At 41.6% G+C, this 22,699-nt stretch overlaps 1 protein-coding gene across 3 annotated transcripts; it reads right to left on the bottom strand.

Moving 5' to 3' along the window:
* Positions 1 to 561: 561 nt before the first annotated feature.
* Positions 562 to 22,269, bottom strand: erlin2 (ER lipid raft associated 2). Of its 3 annotated transcripts, XM_028995446.1 has the most exons (13): positions 21,411 to 21,605; positions 21,157 to 21,264; positions 20,589 to 20,670; positions 20,465 to 20,511; positions 20,284 to 20,345; positions 19,916 to 20,041; positions 19,451 to 19,524; positions 8,028 to 8,086; positions 7,643 to 7,734; positions 6,868 to 6,957; positions 2,350 to 2,429; positions 2,057 to 2,243; positions 562 to 1,149 (listed from the first exon to the last, which is right to left on the bottom strand). In XM_028995446.1, the coding sequence occupies exons 1-12, from the start codon at positions 21,461 to 21,463 to the stop codon at positions 2,064 to 2,066; spliced, it is 1,053 nt and encodes a 350-aa protein (XP_028851279.1). In that variant the 5' UTR covers positions 21,464 to 21,605; the 3' UTR covers positions 562 to 1,149; positions 2,057 to 2,063. The 3 variants fall into 3 exon arrangements, with proteins under 3 accessions (XP_028851279.1, XP_028851281.1, XP_028851278.1); XM_028995448.1 differs by lacking the exon at positions 21,411 to 21,605 and adding an exon at positions 22,132 to 22,269 and having other exon boundaries at positions 562 to 2,243; XM_028995445.1 differs by having other exon boundaries at positions 562 to 2,243; positions 21,411 to 21,602.
* Between the last annotated feature and the right edge of the window lie 430 nt (positions 22,270 to 22,699).

The raw sequence follows: 22,699 nt of genomic DNA, 5'->3' as shown, positions 1-22,699 counted from the left end.
TCAAGATTCCGATATTGCGAGAATCAGTACACAGAGAGAGAAATGGGAGTTTCACTGTGTACCTACATGGGTACAGATGCTTGTCGCTGCGGCAGGACCCCACCTGTCCTCGCAGGTATTTCTGTACCTGCTGCACCGTCTATGGCACAGTTGTGTACCAGTCATGGGATTATTGAAATTATATATACATATGCAAGTATGATGTAGCGGTCTGCAAAGGGAGCTGGGGGTTAAAGACCCTGCTTAAGGAGCCACAGACGTGGGGAGGCGGGGCTCGAACCCGCAACTTTCAACTCACAGAGTCTTAACCTTGGGGTTACTCTGGATCATTTCCATGTGGTGCAGGCTCGTGGGTACAACTATGTTCTTTCCCAAATCATGGCATCACAGGAGCCGTCCTGTACTTTCCTGTAACAGTCTAAACAGAGCGGAAAGCGATGGTTTTCACCGATACGAGCCTGGCTTTATACTCCTTACATGCAACAAAGATGCGCCTTTTCATTAATGGATAGATTAATAATAAGAAGCACTCACACACACAAAACCAGCCAGTGAAACAACTGATCAAAAATACACTTTTATTGTAGAAAATCAACTATGGGTCAGAAACATTTGTTCCCATTTAAATTCCAAAGAACAGTCATCTGAAAAACGATGTGAACTATATTGATCCTGATGAAGAAGTGAAGTCAGTGGTCAGTTTACCTGTTCACGGCAGCGCTTTCCACTGGCCGTCTACAGTGCTGAGTTCATACGTCAAAAAAAAACCTGAGATAAAATATTAACTAATTAAATATACAGTGTTCCCAAGAAATACGTCCCATAATATAAAATGTCTGCCAAAACATCACAGTGGACATTTGTAGCAGTTCAGACAAAAGATCCCTGTGTGTGCAGCACTGCCAAAACAGAAAGAGAAGGGCAGACGCATGCTTGTGTCAAGTCCTCATTCATTAGCCACAGAGGATACATTACCAAAATTATTCAAATGCAGTGTCCCACGCCACCCTGCAATGTGCGAGTGGCACCAGAGACCTCCAGGAATCCGTCCAGTCACTTTAAGTGATGCCAGCTACTTCACTGTCTGTGCCATTCATGGGCCCACAAAGGACGTGCTGTTTCTTGCGGAGCAGCATGGCACAGTGCTGCCTATAAAAGAAGCGAGGGGGGTCATTAACAGCCTGTGGGCCCAAAACGTGTCATGACCTGATGGAACCGAAAATCACTTGTAAATGCCAATCAGCCGTGCTGATCTGTTGACCATATTCGCAGACACACATGACTCCAGGGCTCCGTGTGCACTTGTCATTATTCCGCTGTTGGAAATTGAGGGACTTTTTACCGCCCACACCCTGCGCCTCTGTGGCCTGAAAAGAGTTTTAATGTCCAGTCTGCATAAATGTGCAACCGGTGAATTAAAGGCCAAATCATCCAAAGGTACTATTCATTCTTTTTTTTCCCCCTCTTTTTCTCTCTCTCTCTCTCTCTACATATACACACACACACATATTACAATCATGTGAATATTAAAGTCCAATTATTATGCAAGTACACTGTATACATGGTGCAACAACCCCTGATTACGGGTCATTTCTTAAATTTTTTGCTATATTTTCATATTTTCGCAAAGGCCATAGACCATACTTTCCATCTGTATCCTTAAAGGTTGGGCCAGAAAATACTTGGTCCTGCTTACATATATTTCCAGGTTATGTAATGGAAAAGATTAGCGTTACTAACACACATACTCCATCACTTTTCATAGTTTTGATGCTTTCAGTGAGAATCTACCAATGTAAATGGTCATGAAAATAAAGAAAACACATTAAATAAGAAGGTGTGTCCAAACTTTTGGCCTGTACTGTATACATCCAGGTTATGTAATGGAGAAGATTAGTGTTACTAACACACATATATACATAAAAAAATAAACAGACATCACTGGGAATTACAAATTGTACACAAAGTGTTTGTAGATGCGCTTTCAAATGGTTGATTTTTTCTTTTCTCCTTCGATTGGCCATCACAGCAGTATGATGGATGGAGGGCTCCGTACCTATGCTTTACTCAAAGTCTTTTTTCCCCTCTGAGAGCATGTCTGTGATCACTGATGTTGCCACTGAAGGTCCTGTTGGCCCTGAGTCCACAAACATCTGGGGTATTTCACTCCCAAAGTAAATCTTGCTGTTGGCGGCGATGGCTTTGAATTTCATCAGCTGCAAGTACTCTGGTGTCAGCTTCAGCTGAGTATGGAAGAAAGAAGCAAATACATTTTAGCTTTCACCAGAGGGGGAGAAAAAAAAAAGACCCCCCCCCCCCGCGCCAGTTGGTTGTTCTCTCTGATTTTACCTTATTGGCTTCTGCTTCCTTCTGGGCACTGTAGAACTCAGCATCAGCTTTCGCTTTCTGTCTGGCCAGGAAGGCGCCATCTGTTCAAAGTCCAAGAACAGACAAGCATGAGTTCACCAGCATACAACCAGCAAAAGTGTCCATCAAAACAAAAACTTAGCATTCCTTCGGGTTTGTTGCCATATAACCTGCAATTTAATGGATTTTCAAATTAGATTTCTTTGGGTTTTTAGTAATTATACACTACTCACACACAATCAGTTAGGGATGTTGTTATTTGAATGAGTGCTTTTCCTATTTGCTCTGAATTTTTATGAAATAAGAAAGTTTCCTTTGATATTACTGTATGAGAAGAAACACATATTTATTACCCCAAAAATATAGACAATAACAGGGATAGGCCCAAATAACAATCTAATCTTACTAATCTTAGTAGCGGGGGTTTCCACATGATACATGAGGCACTCCAACTTCCTGAAGTCGAGCTGTGACAATTCTGCCACGATGTGGTGGAGCATTATCATCCATGAACAGAAAGTTGGGGGTGTGCTGGTGGAATTGGGGGATGATGATGGGTACTATGATGTCTCTGAGGTAAGAACGTGCAGTGACTGAGCCATGTACAATAACCAAATCTCTTTGCACTGACTGGTGATGCCTGTCCAGACTGTTGCACCTACTCCAAAAAAGCAAACCATAGAGACCATGTTCACCTCGCCTTCTCCTGCAACTCTGACAACCAGCATTTCTGTGCAAGGTGACCAAACACTCAACAGTAGGTCACTTTGCATTGTCCAGGTCACATGGTCTTGTGCCCACCGCAAACATTCAATGCAGTGTCTTGGTGTCGGTGGAGTCACCTGCTGGTTTGTCTAGAGACCCTGGTACCCCTCACATCTCTTAAAAGGGCCTGCAGTTGTGTGGCAGTTGCATAACGATGTCTGATAGGTCTTTAGGTACTGGGCATCATTGCGGTCTTTCACTCGTGGGTCACTCTGTGATGAACTCTGCCAGGAGTTCTGTGTCCTGCATGTGCGCCGACGGTAACACCCTGCGGGCCTGTAAAAGACGACACCCAGAAGTGGGCACCTGTGGGCGAAGGTGTGAGAGGACGAGCGAGAATGTGACATCAGCAGCGCTGATGAATCGGAAGAGGAGAGGAGAGCCCAGACAGCACCACCCTGCGGTATAATGAGAGTTTGCCAGACAGTCCGAGACTGCCTCTCTGTGGGCGAGAGACACAGGATGTGTCAATAGGGACAGGCAGTGGCAGGGACTGCACGTGCCATGAAGGAACAGCCCTGCAGTGCAGTAAGCAGTCTCCGTGCAGTCCTGGACTGCATCCTTGGGGTGGCAGGGAGTGAAGCAGACAGGGTCAGTAGGGACATGCAGGGGCATGTAAAAGGTCTCTGGCCGGCGCTATGCGAGAAGACATCTGGAGTCCAACCAGAGGGTTCGGTGCCAGGGAGGACCAGCATTGCATGCACAGATGGAGCCCTGTGGTTGCCACCCCCACCATCCCCCCAGCTGACAGTGATGGAGCTTAGTCACCTCGGCGTGGCAACCTTGAGGGTTGGGTACTTTGCCAGAGGCTGGGTTCACACAGATGCCGCTCATGGGCATGATTAACAGGTCCTAATCGCTCCCCCCATGAAGCTCATTTTAAATACAAAGACCCTTGGCCCTTGAGCTGTGTTTTTTGTGTTTATTAAAAAGCCCTATTTATTTCACATTGTCCTGCTTCTGTGCTTCCTTCCAACCACAACCCCAAGTTGTGACAACCACCTATGGGGTCACCGACCCGGAAGCAGAAGAAGTAAAAATGCTGAACGTGCCCAGATGGCATTGCACTGCTTTTTTTGTGCAGGTTTCCGCCACTATGAGAGAAGACATCTGGGGTCCAACCAGAGGGTTCGGTGCCAGGGAGGCACCCCAATGCTACGCTCCCTCCAGTGGCTCCAAGTAGCTGCCCACATCAGATTCAAGATTCAAAATGCTGGCCTACAAAGCCAAACATGGGGTTTCACCACCTACCTCACAGCCCTTATTATACCTTGCACTGCACTTCACACTCTCAGACCATCTGGTGTATTTTCAAACAGCATCTTAAGACCTTCCTCTTAAGACTAACTTGCAATGTTCTTATAGTCTGATTTCTGTTACGAAAAACTACAACAGAGTGAATAGAATGATTGTATTCATGGTTTGAGTTGTAATGAACCAGAACTGATTGCTTCATTGATGGTAACATGAAAAGCACTCTGGATAAGAGTGTAAAAGTCAACCCCCCAACCTAAAACTACAGCTTGATAGTCATACTAACTCACTATGTCATCAGACATGGCAATCATTAAAATTATTATTATTTTTTTTACTTTATCTATTTGTTTAATCATAAAAGTTATCTTTGCATTAGCGACAGGAAGAAATGTGGTAATGTGTTGTATATACTTGAAGTAAACCTGTCCACTAAGAAGGGAATTTATCAGAGAAGCAACCCAGAGGCCATGAAGGAGCTGGGCAGCAGAGATGGGAGTATCTGTCTATTTCAGCCTTATAAGCCACACACTATACAGACCTGGGCCTCAAGGAAATTTCCCAGAAGGCATAGAGGAAACTCTCCAAACATGTGGAGAAAGGTGCCAAGTTCAGATCAGACTAAAATTGGACTTTTTGGCCGTCAAAGACTATGCTATTTCTGGAGCAAACCTAACACCTTTCTTCATGCTGAGAACACCATCCACACCGTAAAGCAGGGTGGAAATGGTGGAGGCATCATGATGCGGGGATGTTTCTTATTAACAGGGACTGGGAAACAGGCCAGAATTGAAAATATGAATTGCAAAAAAATACATTGTATAAGTTTGAAAAGTTTCACCTTCCAGTAAGACAATGACCCTGAACACACTGCTAACTCCAGTAGGTTCAGGAGATACTGTTACAATCCCAGACCTCAACAATTTTGTTCACTGATGATAATGAACATGTGTGCATATGCACTTTGTTTTTTCTATGTTTACATTTCAGCTCAGTCCTCTACAAGCACAACACCAGCCTTTGATACACTTCTTATTTTCAATCTCATCAATTTTATTTGAATGTTTTGGGGTCCACTATCTCAGTGTAATAAAATGCAAAAACTAAAAATTCTGTTCTGAGTTATTATTAATAAATATTACTTACTAAAATATTAAGATTATTCAGGTAAGAATTGTGATTGCATATATTATTCGCTCACCAGTCAAAAAAACTGTATATGTGAAACATAAATGTGTGAATATAAGGGTTATATACACAAACATGGAAAATATGCCAATGAAAAAAATTAGATCCCATGAATAAAATGACATTAAATAAAGTGATTCTGATGAATAAATGAAATCAATAGAGAGAGTTAAGGGTATCTGCAGGTATAAGCAGGTCAAAATTCAGAATGGCAAAGAGCATGTGACCACCTTACAAATAGTTCTTTCCAAACACTAATTGGAACTGAAAGTGTTGGGGAAAAAAAAACTTCAAAATGTCTGTATTCTACAGAGCACTACAGAGCATGAAAGTGCATGAATTTCGCAACAAACAAGTAACTTATGAATATATTAGTGAATTGTGAATTGAATTAGTGAACTTCCACAATTATGGCATAGATCTGAGTTCTTCAATATTCGTCTCCTGCTCAGCTTCCAAATGTTCCACTCAAGCGTTCCACTGCTTATTGGGGGCAGTGGTGGCCAAGTGGGGCAGTGGTGGCCTAGCGCTTAAGGAAACACCCCCTGTAATCAGAAGGTTGCCAGTTCGAATCCCGATCCGCCAAGGTGCCACTAAGCGAAGCACCGTCCCCACACACTGCTCCCCGGGCGCCTGTCATGGCTGCCCACTGCTCACTCAGGGTGATGGGTTAAATGCAGAGGACAAATTTCACTGTGTGCAACATGTGCTGTGCTGCTGTGTATCACAAGTGACAATCACTTATTTTTTATTTATTTATTCCGATCTCATACTCAAAAACGCAAATTAGAAATTAAGTAAATAATCTTGTTTTTTGGGTCTATGGTATTTGAACCGTTGAGACCTTTGAAATCTGGATGAACAAATTTGAGATAAAACATTATCTGGTTAAATCTATGCTCCAGATGGCGGTGGCACTGAGATGATTCAGATGAGTAGAGATTAAACTCTGGTGTCTGCAGATGCCATAAAGACAAACAGGACAAAGGTGCTTTTATTTCAGTAGTGACTGCATTTTTTATTTTTAAATCATGTCCTCAAAAAACAGATGATTATTTTGCCAATTTTCTTTGGACAAAACTGCACCAGCCTAGTTACTAATGAAAAATTCTTTTTTGTTCAGGGAGAAACTAACCACCAAATACCGTGGGTTTGGCAGAAATCAGAAACAAAAAGAACCAGACCACAGTTGTAAATAAGCACAGTTGCACACAAGCATAAAGGTAAAAGGAGGGTGATGAAGAGTACAGTAGCCATGAAAATGTTATATTCAAAGACTAATTTCGCACGCACCTTCAATTTCAGAGATTTTCTTCTCTGTTTCCTTTTCCATCACTTTCTGTCCAAACTTTATCTCTGCAACCTGAGCCAGCTTTTCTGCCTCTGGAAAGGGTGAGCAGCAGACAAATCAAAAGCAGACAGTGAAATATTAAGCAATCCACTGCTAAACAATCCCACGCTAAAAAAAAAAAAAAAAAGAAAAAGAAAAAGTTAAATCAGGCTCAGATTTGGTTTTTATTTGCACCAAAAGGACTTTGTGGGTCGGTTTCCCAGCTGTATTTAAGGCCATATTGGATTAAAAAGTCATTACGGATGGTTTATTCCACTATGTCTGCGGTTTGATGTTGTTGTAAAGAAGACGGTAATTAGGGATTTAATCATTACCATCATGTTTCCTGTGCAGATGGGCTTGTGAGGGTCAGACTGTGATGGTCTGAAGACATACTAAGTGACATGCAACCATTGATATAAACTTTTGATAAAACATTTTGTCAACCTTGGCTCAGTGAATGAAGTTGGATTGCAGAAAATAGAGGAATCTGTTTCCATAAAACTGTCCTTTTGTTTGTTTCAGACTTTTTCATAACAAGCTTTATGATGGTATGTCCCTTTGTAATAATAGGTCTAGTCAATTTAACTGTAAATGAAGACTTGAATGAAGTTCTTTTCTTTTTCCGACAGGACACTGATATAACAGTGACACCAGTTTGACATGAGCATGGATTTTTTTTTTTTTTTTTTAAATCACAGAGTTGGACCACCAAATGTTCTTGTAACAAATACACACCAATCAGAGCTCTAATGCGCTCTGTCTCCGCCTCCTTCTCCACGACCCGCTGGGTTTGGGCAGCAATGAGCAACTTTGTCTTTTCACTCTCCCTGTGGAAGAAATACACCCCCGCATATACACATAAAGACATTTCCAGGAATGTGCAACAGTATTAGTAAAACACCCATCCTTATTTAGATCTAGTGCCATGAAAGGAAAAATACAACAAAGTAATGAAATCAATATGGATTGAAGTGTTTAATGACATGTCGTGTATAAAAGTACGCACGATCCCACTCATATGGATCTCGTTCGAGTTTAATAAAAGTAACTGGAGAGCATTAGGAAACGTCTTTAGGGACAACACTTCTGTCCCTCCAAACTACCCTCAGGGCACACTTACATAAGCTCATAGTTCCTGCGTATTGTCTCCGGGATGTTTGGCTTGGTCACTCGTACAGCCTGCGGGTTCAGAAAAAAAAGGGGGAAAGAGAGAAGCAGTTACAGACATACAGCCAATTGTTCTCCCAGAAAACCATGCCACTGCCAATCACAACTCTCCATCAGCATGAAATATAAAGACTAATCTCACATATTAAGCTCAGCGTACAAGGATGTAGTAGTGCATTGTAACTGCAGGCAATGGGCTGTAGCCATTATTGATAATAATAAAATTGTCGTATATATTTTCTGCTGTTGCATTTTTACAAAGCACATATGGCATTAAATCACACACATCATATCGCTGGTCCAGAACACTGTTACTACAGTGTACAAGTGTAAACTAAACAACTCTTTCAGATTTTTAAACAGTCACAGAAAAATTATGCAATCCAAGTTTACATCATAACCCTCCCTTCTTCCATGTGGTGGAGACCAGGGACAAAATGGGTGGTAGTAGCCTAGTGGGTAACACACTCTCCTATGAACCAGTGTCCCTGAACAAGACACTTAACCTTAAGTTGCTCCAGGGAGACTGTCCCTGTAACTACTGGTTGTAAGTCGCTCTGGATAAGGGCGTCTGATAAATGCTGTAAATGTGACAAAATGAAGGCCACAGAGGCGTTAAATCAAATAAAGTTGCTCTAACTAGGGCTGCAACTTTTACAAAAGGCTTTTGTAAATTGAACTGAGAGACAAAGAACTGAAACGTCTTAAATCAGGACTTCCAGGATTGGCCAGGAATTCAGACGGAGAATGATCAGGACACACACTGCACAATGGCCAAGTAATAGGTCGGGTATGGACCCCCACAAACAATTTTCATTCATGTCCAAGAGACCATGAATTTTTTTATATAAAGAATACAGTTCCTGGCAGGGCACTACTGCTGAAATCCCTGGAACTGGAACATGACTGGAACAATGATTTTCAGACGAACCTTTCCCAGTGTTAAACACTAAACAAATGTCATCAACCAAGTACTGTAAAGGGGGTGATAACTGCCCCTTCCAGAACAAGAGGTGACTGTTTGTAGGGATTTACATTTACAGCATCCAGAGCAACTTACAGTCAGTAGTTACAGGGACAATGCCCCCCAGGAGCAATTTAGGGTTAAGTCTTGCACAGGGACACAATGGTAGTAAATGGGGTTTAAACCTGGATCTTCTGGTTCATAGGCGAGTGTGTTACCCACTAGGCTACTACCACCAAAATGAGGGCAGGTCTCATGTATTGGAAAGAATTCAAACACACAAAAAAGGGACAAAAATTACGACACAAAAATTTCCAACTCCCCTCTGAGTCGGAGTTGACTTGGTTTCCTCTAGCTCCGCCCCTTGCCCAGAAACAGGATAGCAGTCTCCTCTCTGTACATTTGGGTTTTCTGATTTTTCTTAGGTCATGTGCTGCATGCTACCCAATTTCCCCGGCCGGTCTAATCTGAAGACTAACAATCTGTTTTAATTATTTTATTTTACCCTCTTATGGCTGTTACAGAGTGTTTATGTGCCTCCAGCAGCATGTATAGAGGTATTATTACCCTGAAGGATATGAAGCACCCAGTACTTTAATGGGCAGTGGGGGTGTTTTGGGGTCTCTCACCACGTTCTGATATATTCAGGTAATAAACCTCTACCCGCCATTCATATTACCTCATATTATAATTATGAAGTAATATATAATAAAGTTCATATTACAGTTTTTTTCTTCTCCCACTTGACACGAGTAATTGTTTTTCAGAAGCTACACAGGGGGTGATGGGACATCTGCTGCCCAGGTGTGGTAGAGCTGGTGGTCCTAGACTTCCCGTATGCACATCACTTGTAGTCTAATGATTCCCTGGTATTTACAGCACAGTTTGTTAAACAAAAAGAACAGTTAAACAGGTTTTCAGCAGAGGAAGAGTTCATCATATTTAGTTAAATCAGACCAATAGATTCCCCTGGATTCCTTATTTCTTCGTAGATTATGCTCCAGGCTTTTACCGCAGAATCCTACAGTTGTTATCTGCATTGCAGGTTTCTCTCTTTAGCATTCCCTCCCGGAAGTAAAACGTATGTTCAATTGGGTTACGTGTGATGGCAGAGAGGTGCAATCAAATTAACATTTCATAAAACACTTTTAACCAAATATTGCAACAAAATTCCAAGCAATGAATCTTATGGAAAGAGTAGGAACGATAGACAGGAAGTGCATGTTGTGTCAGTCAAATAGTAAAGAGAGCGATGGACATAATGATGTGTGGGAATCTAGGGTGACCAGATTATAGATTTTGTTTTATGAAATGTTAATTTGATTTGACCTCGTTGACCACCATAACTAAGAGCTGGAGATTGACTTGGATAATCCATTTTTCTCTCCTGATGAAGTTTATTTGTTGAGGTGCCAATGTGTTTTGTATCATTGTTCCTCCCAATTAGTTTAGATGCATCTCTCCAGCACGTAGTATGCGTGTGTAAACCACTGCATTCATGCAGTTACACGATGACTTATGATGATAATCAATAAAGATTATACAGCCCTTTATAGAAGTTGTTATGCAACGGTGAATGAATAGGATCATGACCAGATCCCTTCTTTCTCCATATTTTGGCCATCATTGTTGGTAGAGATAAGTCTTGTTATTTTCCTTGGACAACCAGCTCAATGCTTTTCAGGATATGGAAAATTGTGGTACTAAGTGGACCCTCCTAGTCATTTATGGGTCTTGCATTTTTTACATTATAGAATAAAATGAAGACATAGGACTACAAATTAACACACATTATGGTGCTCTATAGACCACTGCATTCATTCTGTTACTTAATGAGTTATCGTGATCATCAATTAAAACGATACAAACGGTTTGAGAAATTATTATGCAAGCCTAAGGTGTGACGTAACCTCGAAAGCTTGAATGTTTAGTATCATGAGCAGATCCTTCTTTCTCCATATTGTGGCCTTTCCATCATTGTCGGTAGAGATATATCTTTGTATTTGTCTGTAATAAGTTGTCATCTTCCTAGGTCAACCTGGTTTCATGCTTGAAATCCTTTTTCAAGATATTTCCAATTGTGGTACTGTCCTGACCCTCTTGTATTTTTTAGATTATAGAATACAACTGATAATACAGGACCAGGACATAACACACACAGTAGGTTATGTAATAAAACAAAAAAAAAAAGTTGAACATTTGAGACTCCTCAAAGCAGAGAGCTTTTGCTCTCCACCAGCTTTAGCAACAGGGATGGTTTCCAACAGTCCTGAAGGTTTATGCACCTTCTTATCATCCACTCATGTTAATGAGCATCTCATGAAGCGGCTTTTGATGATGGCAGTGAACAAAGCAGCCATGAAGGTAAAATGAGGCAACACTGAAAAAATAGATTCACAAATGTATATACAGCGCATCACTTTTTCCACATTTTGTTATGTTACAGCCTTATTCCAAAAAAGTTGAGTTTTTTTTATTATTACACACCCCTGTAATAATAAGGTTCCACAGTTAAGAAGAAATAAGTGATTGTCACTGCAAAGCACACAGTACACACAACAAAATGTGTCCTCTGCTTTTAACCCATCACCCTTAGTGAGCAGTGAGCTGCCATGAAAGGCACCCACAAAGGTGCAATGTGTGTGGGGACGGTGCTTTGCTCAGTGGCTCCTTGGCGAGGATTCTCAGGATTCGACCCAGCAACCTTCTGGGTCCATTACCTTAACCCTGGGCCAACCACTGCACTTGACAATTGACTGTTCATGTCAGAGAACAAACCAAGAATGAAGTCAAAGGAAATCTGGGGAAGGTTTCAGAAACATCTCTGCTGTTTTGAAGGTCCTAACAAGCACATTGGCCTCCATCATCCATAAGTGGAAGAATTAAAAAATTCCAGGACTCTTCATAGGGCTGGCCGGCCACCTAAACTGAGCAATCAGGGGAGAGGGAGTAAGAGAGGTGAAAAGAACCAGATGGTCACTGTCAGAGCTCCAGAGGTCCTCTGTTTACAGAGGAGAACCTTCTAGAAGGACAACCTCCTCTGCAGCAATCCACCAATCAGGCCTGAATGGTGGAGTGGCCAGACAGAAGTAAAAGGGGCATGGCAGCCCACCTGTAGCTTGCCACTCACGGACCATGAAAAATAAATGTCTCTGGTCTAGGGTTGCAAAATTCCCGGAATTTTCAAAGATGGAAACTTTCCATGGGAATTAACGGGAATTAATGGGAATAAACGGGAATTAACAGGAATTTATGGGAATAAACTGGGAATTTTCAAAATTGAAGGTTGGCTCTTCTTAGGGAACTTAAATATAGTTGAGCAAAGTATATTTTAGCATAATATTGAAAAAAACAAACAAATGCAATTCAAATACACTTGAATATCCATGCCATTCCTTAATCACATGTACAGAGCACATGCTTGCTGCATGGCTATTGAGACCACCTACTGGCACTGTGCATGCCTCCATCACATGTACACATGGACCACACTTTTGGGCCTGAAGGACAAAGAGCATTGAAGGCACACATTTGAGCCTGTGGACTTAACAAGTGAGGTAAGTTGGTGGGAAAGAATATCTAGCATTCAGAAAATCCTCAAACCTATTGCAGCAGCAATAGCGAAGATAGAGGGGGATGGTGCCATCTTGTCAGATGTCCAGTGCCTTTTTGCAGAACTCAAAGAAGAAATCCAGACAATTCTGCCCACTTCCCTACTACTGAAAGCAGAGGAAACGGCTGTGGTCAAGTCATTGGAACAGTGGAGGGAGTTCTGCATGAAGCCAGTGCATGCAGCAGCATACATGCTGGACCCCAAATATGACAAGGGCATACTTTCTGGGGAAGAGATCAATGGTGCCTATGCGGTCATTACAGCCATGTCTGACCACCTGGGTCTCAATAAAGGCAAAGTTCTAGGCAGTTTGGCAAAGTATCGAACAAAGCAAGGCCTTTGGAAAGGGGATGGAATATGGCAGTCATGCCAGCACATATCTGCAGTCACCTGGTGGAAGGGACTATGTGAATCTGAGGCCCTTGCACCTGTAGCCTCCATCCTCCTCCAAATCCATCATCAGCCGCCTCCGAGCGCAACTGGTCACTGTTTGGGAACACCCACACAAAGGTTCGCAACAGGCTCACAAATGTGAGAGTGGAAAAGCTGGTCGGCATTCCGGCAAACCTACGGCTCTTTGAGCCTGACACAGAGCCATCCTCAACAAGGCTGGAAAGTGACACTGAAGAGGAAGACTCAGAGTTGGATGCTGAGGAAGTGGACATGTTGTTGGATGATGATGAGGTCCAGGAAGAGTCTATTGACTGAGCAAAAATGAGAAAAGAGGATTGCTTGAAGGAAGATTTGCATGTTTAATGGGACGTTTTGGAGGATAAGTGGCATTTTTCATTTAACCTTTTGAATGGGACTTTGTGGAGATTTTTGAACAGGGGGCATTTTTGAATGAACGGGGTTAGGGGATGGTAATATTGAACTCAACATTTATGTTTTTATTCATCCATGAAACAAGTTATTGAAACGTGTTCTATTCTACTGTACTTACAAATAAATCTGTTGAAATATCTGTTGAAAACATTTTGCATGGAGGTTTTCTTATGATTTCTGTTTATATTTATGCTTGGAAATAATATATTCCCAGTTAGTTCTCCTTAATTCCCATTAATTTCCAAAATTCCCAAGCTTAACTTACCATGGAAATTTACCGGAAACTTTTCGGAAATTTACTGGAAATTTTCCGCCCCTTTGCAACCCTACTCTGGTCTGATGAGGCAAAGATTGAATTCTTTGGTGTGAATCAAAGGCATCACGTTTGGATTTAACCACGCACTGCTCATCACAAGGCCAATACCATCCCTACAATGATGCATGGTGGTGACAGCATCATGCTGTGGGGATGGTCTTCAGCTACAGGAACTTAGAGACTAGTCAGGGAGAGGGAAAGATGACTGCAGCAATGTATAGAGACATCCTGGATAAAAACCTGCTCCAGAGCGCTCTTGAATGGTTCATCTTTCAGCAGGAAAATAACCCTAAGCATACAACCAAAATATCAAAAGAGTGGTTTTCAGGACAACTCCATGAATGGCCCAGCTAGAGCCCAGACTTGAATCAGATTGAACATCTCTGTGCACTGACACTTCACATCCAACCTGATGGAGCTTGAGAGGTGCTGCAGAGAGGGATGAGTAAAACTGGCTAAGGATAGATGTGCCAAGCTTATGGAATCATATTCAAAATGACTTGAGGCAGTAATTGCTTCCAAAGGTGCATCAACAAAGTATTGAGCAATGCTGTGAATACTTACATACGTGATTCTTTTTTTTTTTTTTTTATAAATTTGCCAAAACCTCAAGCAAATTTTTTCACATTGTAATTATGGGGTGTTGAGTGAAGAATTCTGAGGGAATTTTTATGTAATCCATAGTGGAACAAGGCTTTAAAATAACCACATGTGGAAAAGTAATGTTCTGTGAATATTTTACAGATGCACTGTACTTGACTTTCTCCTGCTATCTATATATATATATATATATATACATACACACACACACACACACACACACATATATATATATACATACACACACACACACACACATATATTATATATATATATATATATGTGTCAAAATTGCTCCATGTTTGTCTCCAGCATAGAGTAGGTACATCCAAACCCAAAGTGTCATGCTTTTCCTCTATGGACAGCCCTCCGGTCTTCATATCAGTCTACTCTTAATCATTAATGTGGTCTTCATGCACAAACACCAAAGCTTAAACTAAGAGTAATGACCAAATGAAACCAATCTTAAACTACAACCTTGACAACAAGAAACTCTTCTTGCTGGTCATGTTTCAATAATTCACCTGAAAAGCCAGAAAATACAACCATGATATTAATCTTGATATTAATTTTTTTATATCTCAAAAACAAATGCCTTTAATACAGTAGTGGGCTTTGGTGTTCCATTGCATGGTTTATGTAGACTACTCAAAAATACGTGGAACACTTAAACACAATGTAACTCCAAGTTAATCAAACTTCTGTGAAATCAAATAATACACAACAAAGACATTCCCAACAAAGGTGTGGTTCTGCAGGTGGTGACCACAGACCACTTTTCAGTTCCTATGCTTTCTGGCAGATGTTTTGGTCACTTTTGAATGCTGGTGGTGCCTTCACTCTAGTGGTAGCATGAGACGGAGTCTACAACCCACACATGTGGCTCAAGTAGTGCAGCTCATCCAGGATGCCACATCAATGTGAGGTGTGGCAAGAAGGTTTGCTTTGTGTGTCTGCGTTGTGTCCAGAGCATGAAGGCCAGTACATCAGGAGACGTGGGGGAGGCCGTAGGAGGGCAACAACCCAGCAGCAGGACCATTTCCTCTGACTTTTTGCAAGGAGGAACACTGCCAGAGCCCTGCAAAATGACCTCCAGCAGGCCACAAATGTGCATGTGACTGCTCAAACAGTCAAACAGACTCCATGAGGGTGGTGCGAGGGCCCGACGTCCACAGGTGGGGGTTGTGCTTACAGCCAAACAGTGTGCAGCATATTTGTCATTTGCCAGAGAACACAATGACTGGCAAATTCACCACTGGTGCCCTGTGCTCCTGTGAAAGCAGGTTCACACTGAGCACGTGACAGACATAAAGAATCTGGAGATGCCGTTGAGAATGTTCTGCTGCCTACAACACCCTCCAGCATGACCGGGTTGGCAGTTGGTCAGTAATGGTGTGGGGTGTCATTTCTTTGGGGGAGCCGCAGAGCCCTCCATGTACTCGCCACAGTTAGCCTGATTGCATTAGGTACTGTGATGAGACCTTCAGACCCCTGGTGAGACCATCTGCTGGAGCAGTTGGCCTTAGGTTCCTCCTTAATGCAAGACAATGTAAGACCTCATGTGGCTCGAGTGTTTCTGCAGTTCCTCCAAGACGGTTTTGAAGCATTGATGTTATGGACTATGGACTGGCCAGAATCGAATCGAATTGAGCACATCTGGTACATCATGTCTCGCTCCATCCACCAGTGTCACGTTGCAATACAGACTGTCCAGGAGTTGGCGGATGCTTAAGTCCAGGAGGAGATCCCGCAGGAGACCATCCGCCAGCTCATCAGGAGCATGTTGTAGGGAGGTCATACAGGCCACACACACTACTGACCCTTACTTTTGAGTTTTAAGGACATTACTTACTAGTTGGATCAGTCTGTACTGTGTTTTTCCACTCTAATTTTGAGTGTAACTCCAAATCCAGACCTCCATGGGTTGATAAATCTGATTTCCATCGATAATATGTAACTATGTAAACAGCAATTATATATATATATATATATATATATATATATATGTGTGTGTGTGTGTGTGTGTGTGTGTGTGTGTATGTGTGTAAAGAGCATAAGAACTTTTCATTCAATCAGATATAGGATGTCTTGTTTTTGTATTCTCTTCATTTACATTTACATTTACGGCATTTATCAGACGCCCTTATCCAGAGCGAATTACAATCAGTAGTTACAGGGGACAGTCCCCTGGAGCAATTTAGGGTTAAGTGTCTTGCTCAGGGACACAATGGTAGTAAGTGGGATTTGAACCTGTGTCTTCTGGTTCATAGGCGAGTGTGTTACCCACTAGGCCACTACCAAGAAGTGTAGTTAAATAACAGTTCTGAGAATTTCATTATCACTGTGATGTGTTTTTGTGATGTTTTCTTGTGTTCTGGGGTGATAAGATAAAAAAAAAAAAAAAAAAAAAAAAAAAAATCCCTGAGCCTGAATTTTTTTCCATGCCCACAAAGGTGAACGGGGGGTAGGGTGGTTTGTGCTATGTATGCAATATGATGAATGGCACTTGCTTACATATAAATAAAAACTCCTGTAAGAATACTAATTACGAAACCTTTATATCATTGCAAATGTTATTTCCAAATTCTGCCGCCTAATAATAATGAATAATATATAAAGCAACAAGAATGATCAAAAACAGGTACATTTTAAGAAAGACTACATTTAGTAATATAAAGGAACTGTATATACTACTGCCACAGAAGAACAGGAGTTAACCCCAGAGGAGATTTATATGTTGTATACGTGGTCACAATAACCTGACTACGTTGGCAAAGATTTCCAAATCAAATTAATATTTAATAACATTTCAATATTTAATATTTATTTAAAATGTAAAAACCTTTAACCAATCACCGAAACAAATTCTCAAGCAGAGAATCATACAGAAAGGATAGTTACCAAAGACCAGAGGTTCCAGTTTGCTGACTGACCTTTTACCGCATGAGCTCGACCTAACTTAAAAGATAGAAATTAATTTCCAGCTCTACCCTGCGTTCCCCGACTCCAGTCAGGAACACTAAAGTGAAACTGAGCAGCCGATCTCAGTTTAGCATGTTCGTAAACTCTGAGAGAATGACATAATATATTGTCACTTCAGACCATGTACACATTTTTTATATAAAGGAGAACTCCCACTCTCAGAACACGTCCACTGGCGAAGAATTAAGCAGTCATGCTCCAAGGCCCGGCCCTTCTGATTGGCTTATTGGCTTGTGCACCTATTGTTGGTGTGGTTGAGATTGAAAGCTGCTCCTCTCAGATCTAGTATCAGGCTACTGGGAGAATCTGATTTGTTTTGCAGCCACAATATGATAAACTGCATACATCTCGCTACGCCACAAATCCGGTGTGGCACCTGAATGTCATCAGCCCTGTGGGTGTGAGCTCACAGTATTTTGTTCTCAGTGTAACAGTGCATGCAACCACAATTTTTTTTCTTCTTCTTAACATCGCTCCAGGTTCAATAAAGAGGCAATGCTTCAAGTGACATGAAGTGCTTCAGCATTAAAGAACAGATAAAGTAGCTCAGTGGTCGACAACCTGCTAAATCACAAGGTCGTAAGTTCAAACCCCACAGTTACAAATCCTGCCATCGTAGTCACCCTAAAATAGACATTACTCAATTTAATCTCCACAGCTCCACAGTGCAAACCCTCTACATACTGCGGTTTAAAAAATGACCAACTGAAAAATGCTGTATTTAAACTGCGTTATTCTAGTATCTCGGTATCTCTTTGAAACAACCGAGACACAAGTTCCCAAATCGTTCTTAATACGCAAGGTATGTCCTCTTAAAAACAAGATTACAACATATGGCTGATTAATGAGGCTCTTACAGGAAAAGCATACCATATGTTAGAAGTGGTCATGGATGGTGTGCTCTCAGTTGGCTATTTATTTATGGCCGTTCAGTATCCATTTTACCAGTCACTGCTTCTCTCAGCGGGCTATTTATGGGCTCTCCTTCACATACGCACATGACCCCTACACAAAGGCACAAGAATGTCTTAAAAAACGGTGAAAAGATACAAAGTGAGAAATGATCCTTTTGTTACGCAACAGCCTGGGGACCCATCCATTAAGTTCTCTAATGGTTATACGGGGAAACTACATAGGAAATGTACATAGAAATGTGTACCTTGAGATTATGTAAGAGACTACCTATTTAACAGTCTTTCATTTTATCTTTTTATTTGTAATTATGTGTGATTCAAGGATAACACAGATGCTGGGGTGCACACATGAACTTCCAAACTCTTCTCTTTCCCAGGTTGTGGTTCTAGAACTACGTAATCAAACTCAAGAGTCCCATACATACTATGGAGGTATTGCGGTTTCTGGTGGACAAACCCTGTTAATCATTAAGTCCCTGTGCATATAGACTATCAAGTTACACATGAATGTATTAAACATTTTATTTACATTTTTATTTTATTTGTTTTTAAAACAAAGCTTTATGAAATATCTACTATAAAAAAATATCACTGCAAAATAAACACTTATACAGAGTTCTGCTTTATGCTTTCTATAGAGAGTAGCGTTTTATATTGTTAATGTTGTGTTTCTGGGCAAAATTTTGCTGTAGTGTTAAAACATAATTAATGCATTATGTTTATGCGGGTCTGACACGGTAGTAAAATTCATCCTAGTCAGAGACAATCCCTACACAAAGCTCTCAGGACCTCTACAGGAAAGAGATTGAAGTGCAGGTGGAATGCTGGTATACAGAACTGAAGGACCTCCCACAGAGCGTGTTAACTTCAAACCTCCAAATTTTCCAACCAGCCACATGCATTATTAAATTGTTAATGACCATATGATACAAATTAACCAATGATGGCAGAGAAAACATTCTGTTACGCCAGCTGAACTTCACATGGATCATAAAAGGGATGTTAAAAGCTGGAAATTTTGCAGGGTCAAAAGTAAAAAACACATAAACAGAGACATGCTTTGTCTTTTGTTTGTTAGATTACACCACTCAGTTAGGTGCAGAACTAGTATCAGGCAGTCAAGGTGTCACAGTGACCAACCAGTCTGTGCCAAGACACTCACCTGAATGATGAGTCCCGGGGACATATTTGTCAGCTCCTCCTGCAAAGTCATCTTCAGGTTCTCATCTATTTGATCTAACATAAGAAAACAGGTGTGTTCAAAACATTGTACCACTTACCACACATTTACATTTACTTAGTTTCAGAGGTTTTGGTTCAGAACAGAACCAGATCATAAAAATATTTCAAGAATTTTCCATTTAAAACCAGGAATATTTTGATATTTCAAAATGATCAAGATGTGATCATAAAGGGACATAAACAAGCAAACAAGTGAAAAGCTGGCTAGTAAAATGAAACCACCCAGCCTGTGCTCAATTTTGTCAAGTTAACGTGCATCTGCTCCATTAAAATACTGATCTTGGCGTTAATTGGCCAGACAAAACATGGGACCACATGCACCATGGTAACTGCTAAAATCCCCCAAACTGTCCAGATCAGAAAATAACAGCAGACATTCCTTTACCAAACAAGCCGATGTAGACCTCCTGCAGGGTGTGCACACTGCAGAACTGATTCAGCTCATGATGAACCTTGTTGAAAATCAGTGCCTTGTCATAGTCTGCGGTGAAATTTCTCACAATGTCGTACACTGCAGAAAAAGTGCAATCAGCCGGTTATGTTACAGAATATAATGAGGCTCTGTGTTATGTAACACGAGTATGACAGATCAGTTTTGACTCCTGCATTAACACACATGACATAACCATTGCACAACTCTGAAGCTTCTAATGTTGTAGCTAGGAATAGGTGAGTCCGAAGGTTTGATAAGCTTTAAGCTGGGGTTAAACGGCTTTTAAAAAAAGAATTCAATATTGTACTGTGATGCTTCACCTGCTGAAGGTACGAGGTAATTCACCACTTCAATTCGGTCAAAGTAAATCATCACACCGCCACTGGAAAAAAAACCCAATTAAAATATAATATAAGTACACAAAATGCATTATTACTCAATGCAATACTTATGAAGCAAAGTGTGCAGTTTGAAAGGCATGGCTAAATATGTTTCAAATACCTTGTGCCACATGGTACGTTCTTGACCTCATCGGTCTGAAGGGTGGTCTGCAATAATGAGGCAGATAGCAATTTGATACAACACATTTGTTAATTGTACGTTTTCGTTCCTCTCTCCATCTCACCTGAACAGCTTTGTAAGTGGTGATAAAGGGCAACATGAGATGGAACCCTGGGCCGCTGGTGGCAGTCAGGAGAGCACCACCCCTTAAGGGACAAATGACATGATTCTTTAACAAGATCTCACCATCTTTAATCTCTGGTTATCAATGTTTAGTGTCTAACGGTTGAAAGCCCCAAACCCCGCAAGGACGGATAAGAGCTAATATGAAGCCTGTACATTAGCGCTGGGAATCACAGAGAATCCTGTTGTCCTCTCCACAAAACGTCATATATCAATCTGCAATATTCAAAACATCTCTGTGATTCCATCAAAGAACAATTTGTAAATGTAAAAAGCTGAATAAGGGGGTAAAAAAAAAGTTGCCTGTGTTTTTCTGCCATAAGTACAAAGTTTCTCACACACGGCTTGACCGGCACTGATACTGATACTGATACTGGACACCGTGCATACTGGGCATCATGCATACGCAATTTATAGTGGAACAAAGGACTCGCTAAAGCACAAACATCGCTCTAAAGTGTGTCATTACACTCCAACAAGAACACGAGACCCCCGCAGACTGTGTTTACCTGTAGTAGACGCCGGTGTGTCCCTCCTCTATTTTGTGCACGGCAGAAAACAGCGCGGTTAATCCGACAGCCAAGATCACCGAGAAGGCTGCGCTCAAATTGGACATCCTGGAAGACAGAAGATAAAAGATATATTTTAAAGGCCGGCCAATGCCGGTATTAGTCGATTTTGGGTTACAATGACTCCCTCGAGTGCTCGACTGCGGTCTTAAATGCTGTACAACGTAGTAAATGTTACATAACAGGTTCCCTACCACGCTTTAAGATGGTAGAGCTGTGTCACCTTAACCACCCAGGCAGGATGCATCCCCAGTGCCACGGCTTCACGACAGCTCAGACGCACTGCTGGTCAGCGGGATGACCTTGCCCTTTAAGAGGATTGACTCCAGCAAGAGCAGGAATCTGTCAAATCTTATTTATCTGGCGTAAGCTAAAGGCAACCAGCCGTCAATCACTCGCCCCATGCACACACAAACCTGACGGGCTAGGTTGCTCCAGGCATTACATTAGTAAGACGTTCACAGACAATCGCCCCTGTAGGCAAGATTGGGCTGTGAAAACTTCATTCAAACTAGTTAAGAAGGGTGTTTTTCATCTACGTTCCTGTAAACTGCACGTTGCGGTCTCACTAAGCTCTCGCTAGCTACGTTAGCTGCCCATGTTGCCAGATGTCGCAAGACAACAGACGCGAACCGGTCTGTGAAAGCAAGACCACAAAAAAAAAAAAAAAGAGAGAAATGAAATAGATGTACTTTCTGTGCATCTGCTATTGAAAACGTGTTTAAGGAACAGACCTTGCCTGTCAATGTTCATAAGGAACAAGCCCGGAGTCGGACCTTTCCTGTAACCAGCTAAGTCTTACTAACATTATCGCAGCTAATCTAGGAACCGGCGTTTCGGTGTCATCAAACGTACCAGCGTAAACATGCATTAAAAAACGTCCGTATTAGCATGACCCCACTAACACGTACAAACCTCGGTGCCCGTGTGTCTCACGCAGAGTTTGTGGGAAGTGTATTTCGTTGCCTAAACGCTGTTTAAGCGTAGCGCGGCGCCTGCTCGGTCCTCACACGCAGGATGCCCGCTACGCTACGCTCCTCCACGGCGTATTCACCATCGGGGATTCATCCCGTCGTAGTTGCGCAGGTGGCGCAGCTCTGCGGAGTTTCCGTTGGAGTTCCTTCTACAATTGTTGTCCTCAACTTTGACCTCTGACCTTGTTCCATTTATGGTTACATGAAGTTATATATGATTCCCTCTGCCGAAGTTCAACCGAGAAATGGTGGAAAACACCTTCATTTATGGCTTTTATCAGACGCCAGACGACCTAGAGAGACCACCCCCCTGGAGACATTCAGGGCTAATAGAATGCAAAATACTATTACTACAGCTACTAGTAGTACTGCTGCTACTGCTACTGCTAATAATAATAATAATAATAATAATAATAATAAGATGCTGAATAGTGTTCAAAGCACAAAAACATTGAGAAAGTTTCCGATATAATTGATAATTCATTGTGTGTTAATTAATACACGAATTA

Source organism: Denticeps clupeoides, chromosome 11 (genome assembly GCF_900700375.1).
Source record: "Denticeps clupeoides chromosome 11, fDenClu1.1, whole genome shotgun sequence".
NCBI lineage: Eukaryota > Metazoa > Chordata > Actinopteri > Clupeiformes > Denticipitidae > Denticeps > Denticeps clupeoides.
Note: the sequence above shows the minus strand (reverse complement) of the source record. Positions and strands in the feature narration are given on the sequence as shown.

Excerpts from the sequence above, each read along its gene's own strand:
- erlin2 (XM_028995446.1), bottom strand. The coding sequence starts at position 21,463 with ATGCATCCTGCCTGGGTGGTTAAGGTGACACAGCTCTACCATCTTAAA. Across the intron at positions 8,087-19,450 it reads CCCCGGGACTCATCATTCAG|GCTGTACGAGTGACCAAGCC; the intron begins GTGAGTGTCTTG and ends CTGAACCCGCAG. Across the intron at positions 2,244-2,349 it reads AGGAAGCAGAAGCCAATAAG|CTGAAGCTGACACCAGAGTA; the intron begins GTAAAATCAGAG and ends TTCCATACTCAG.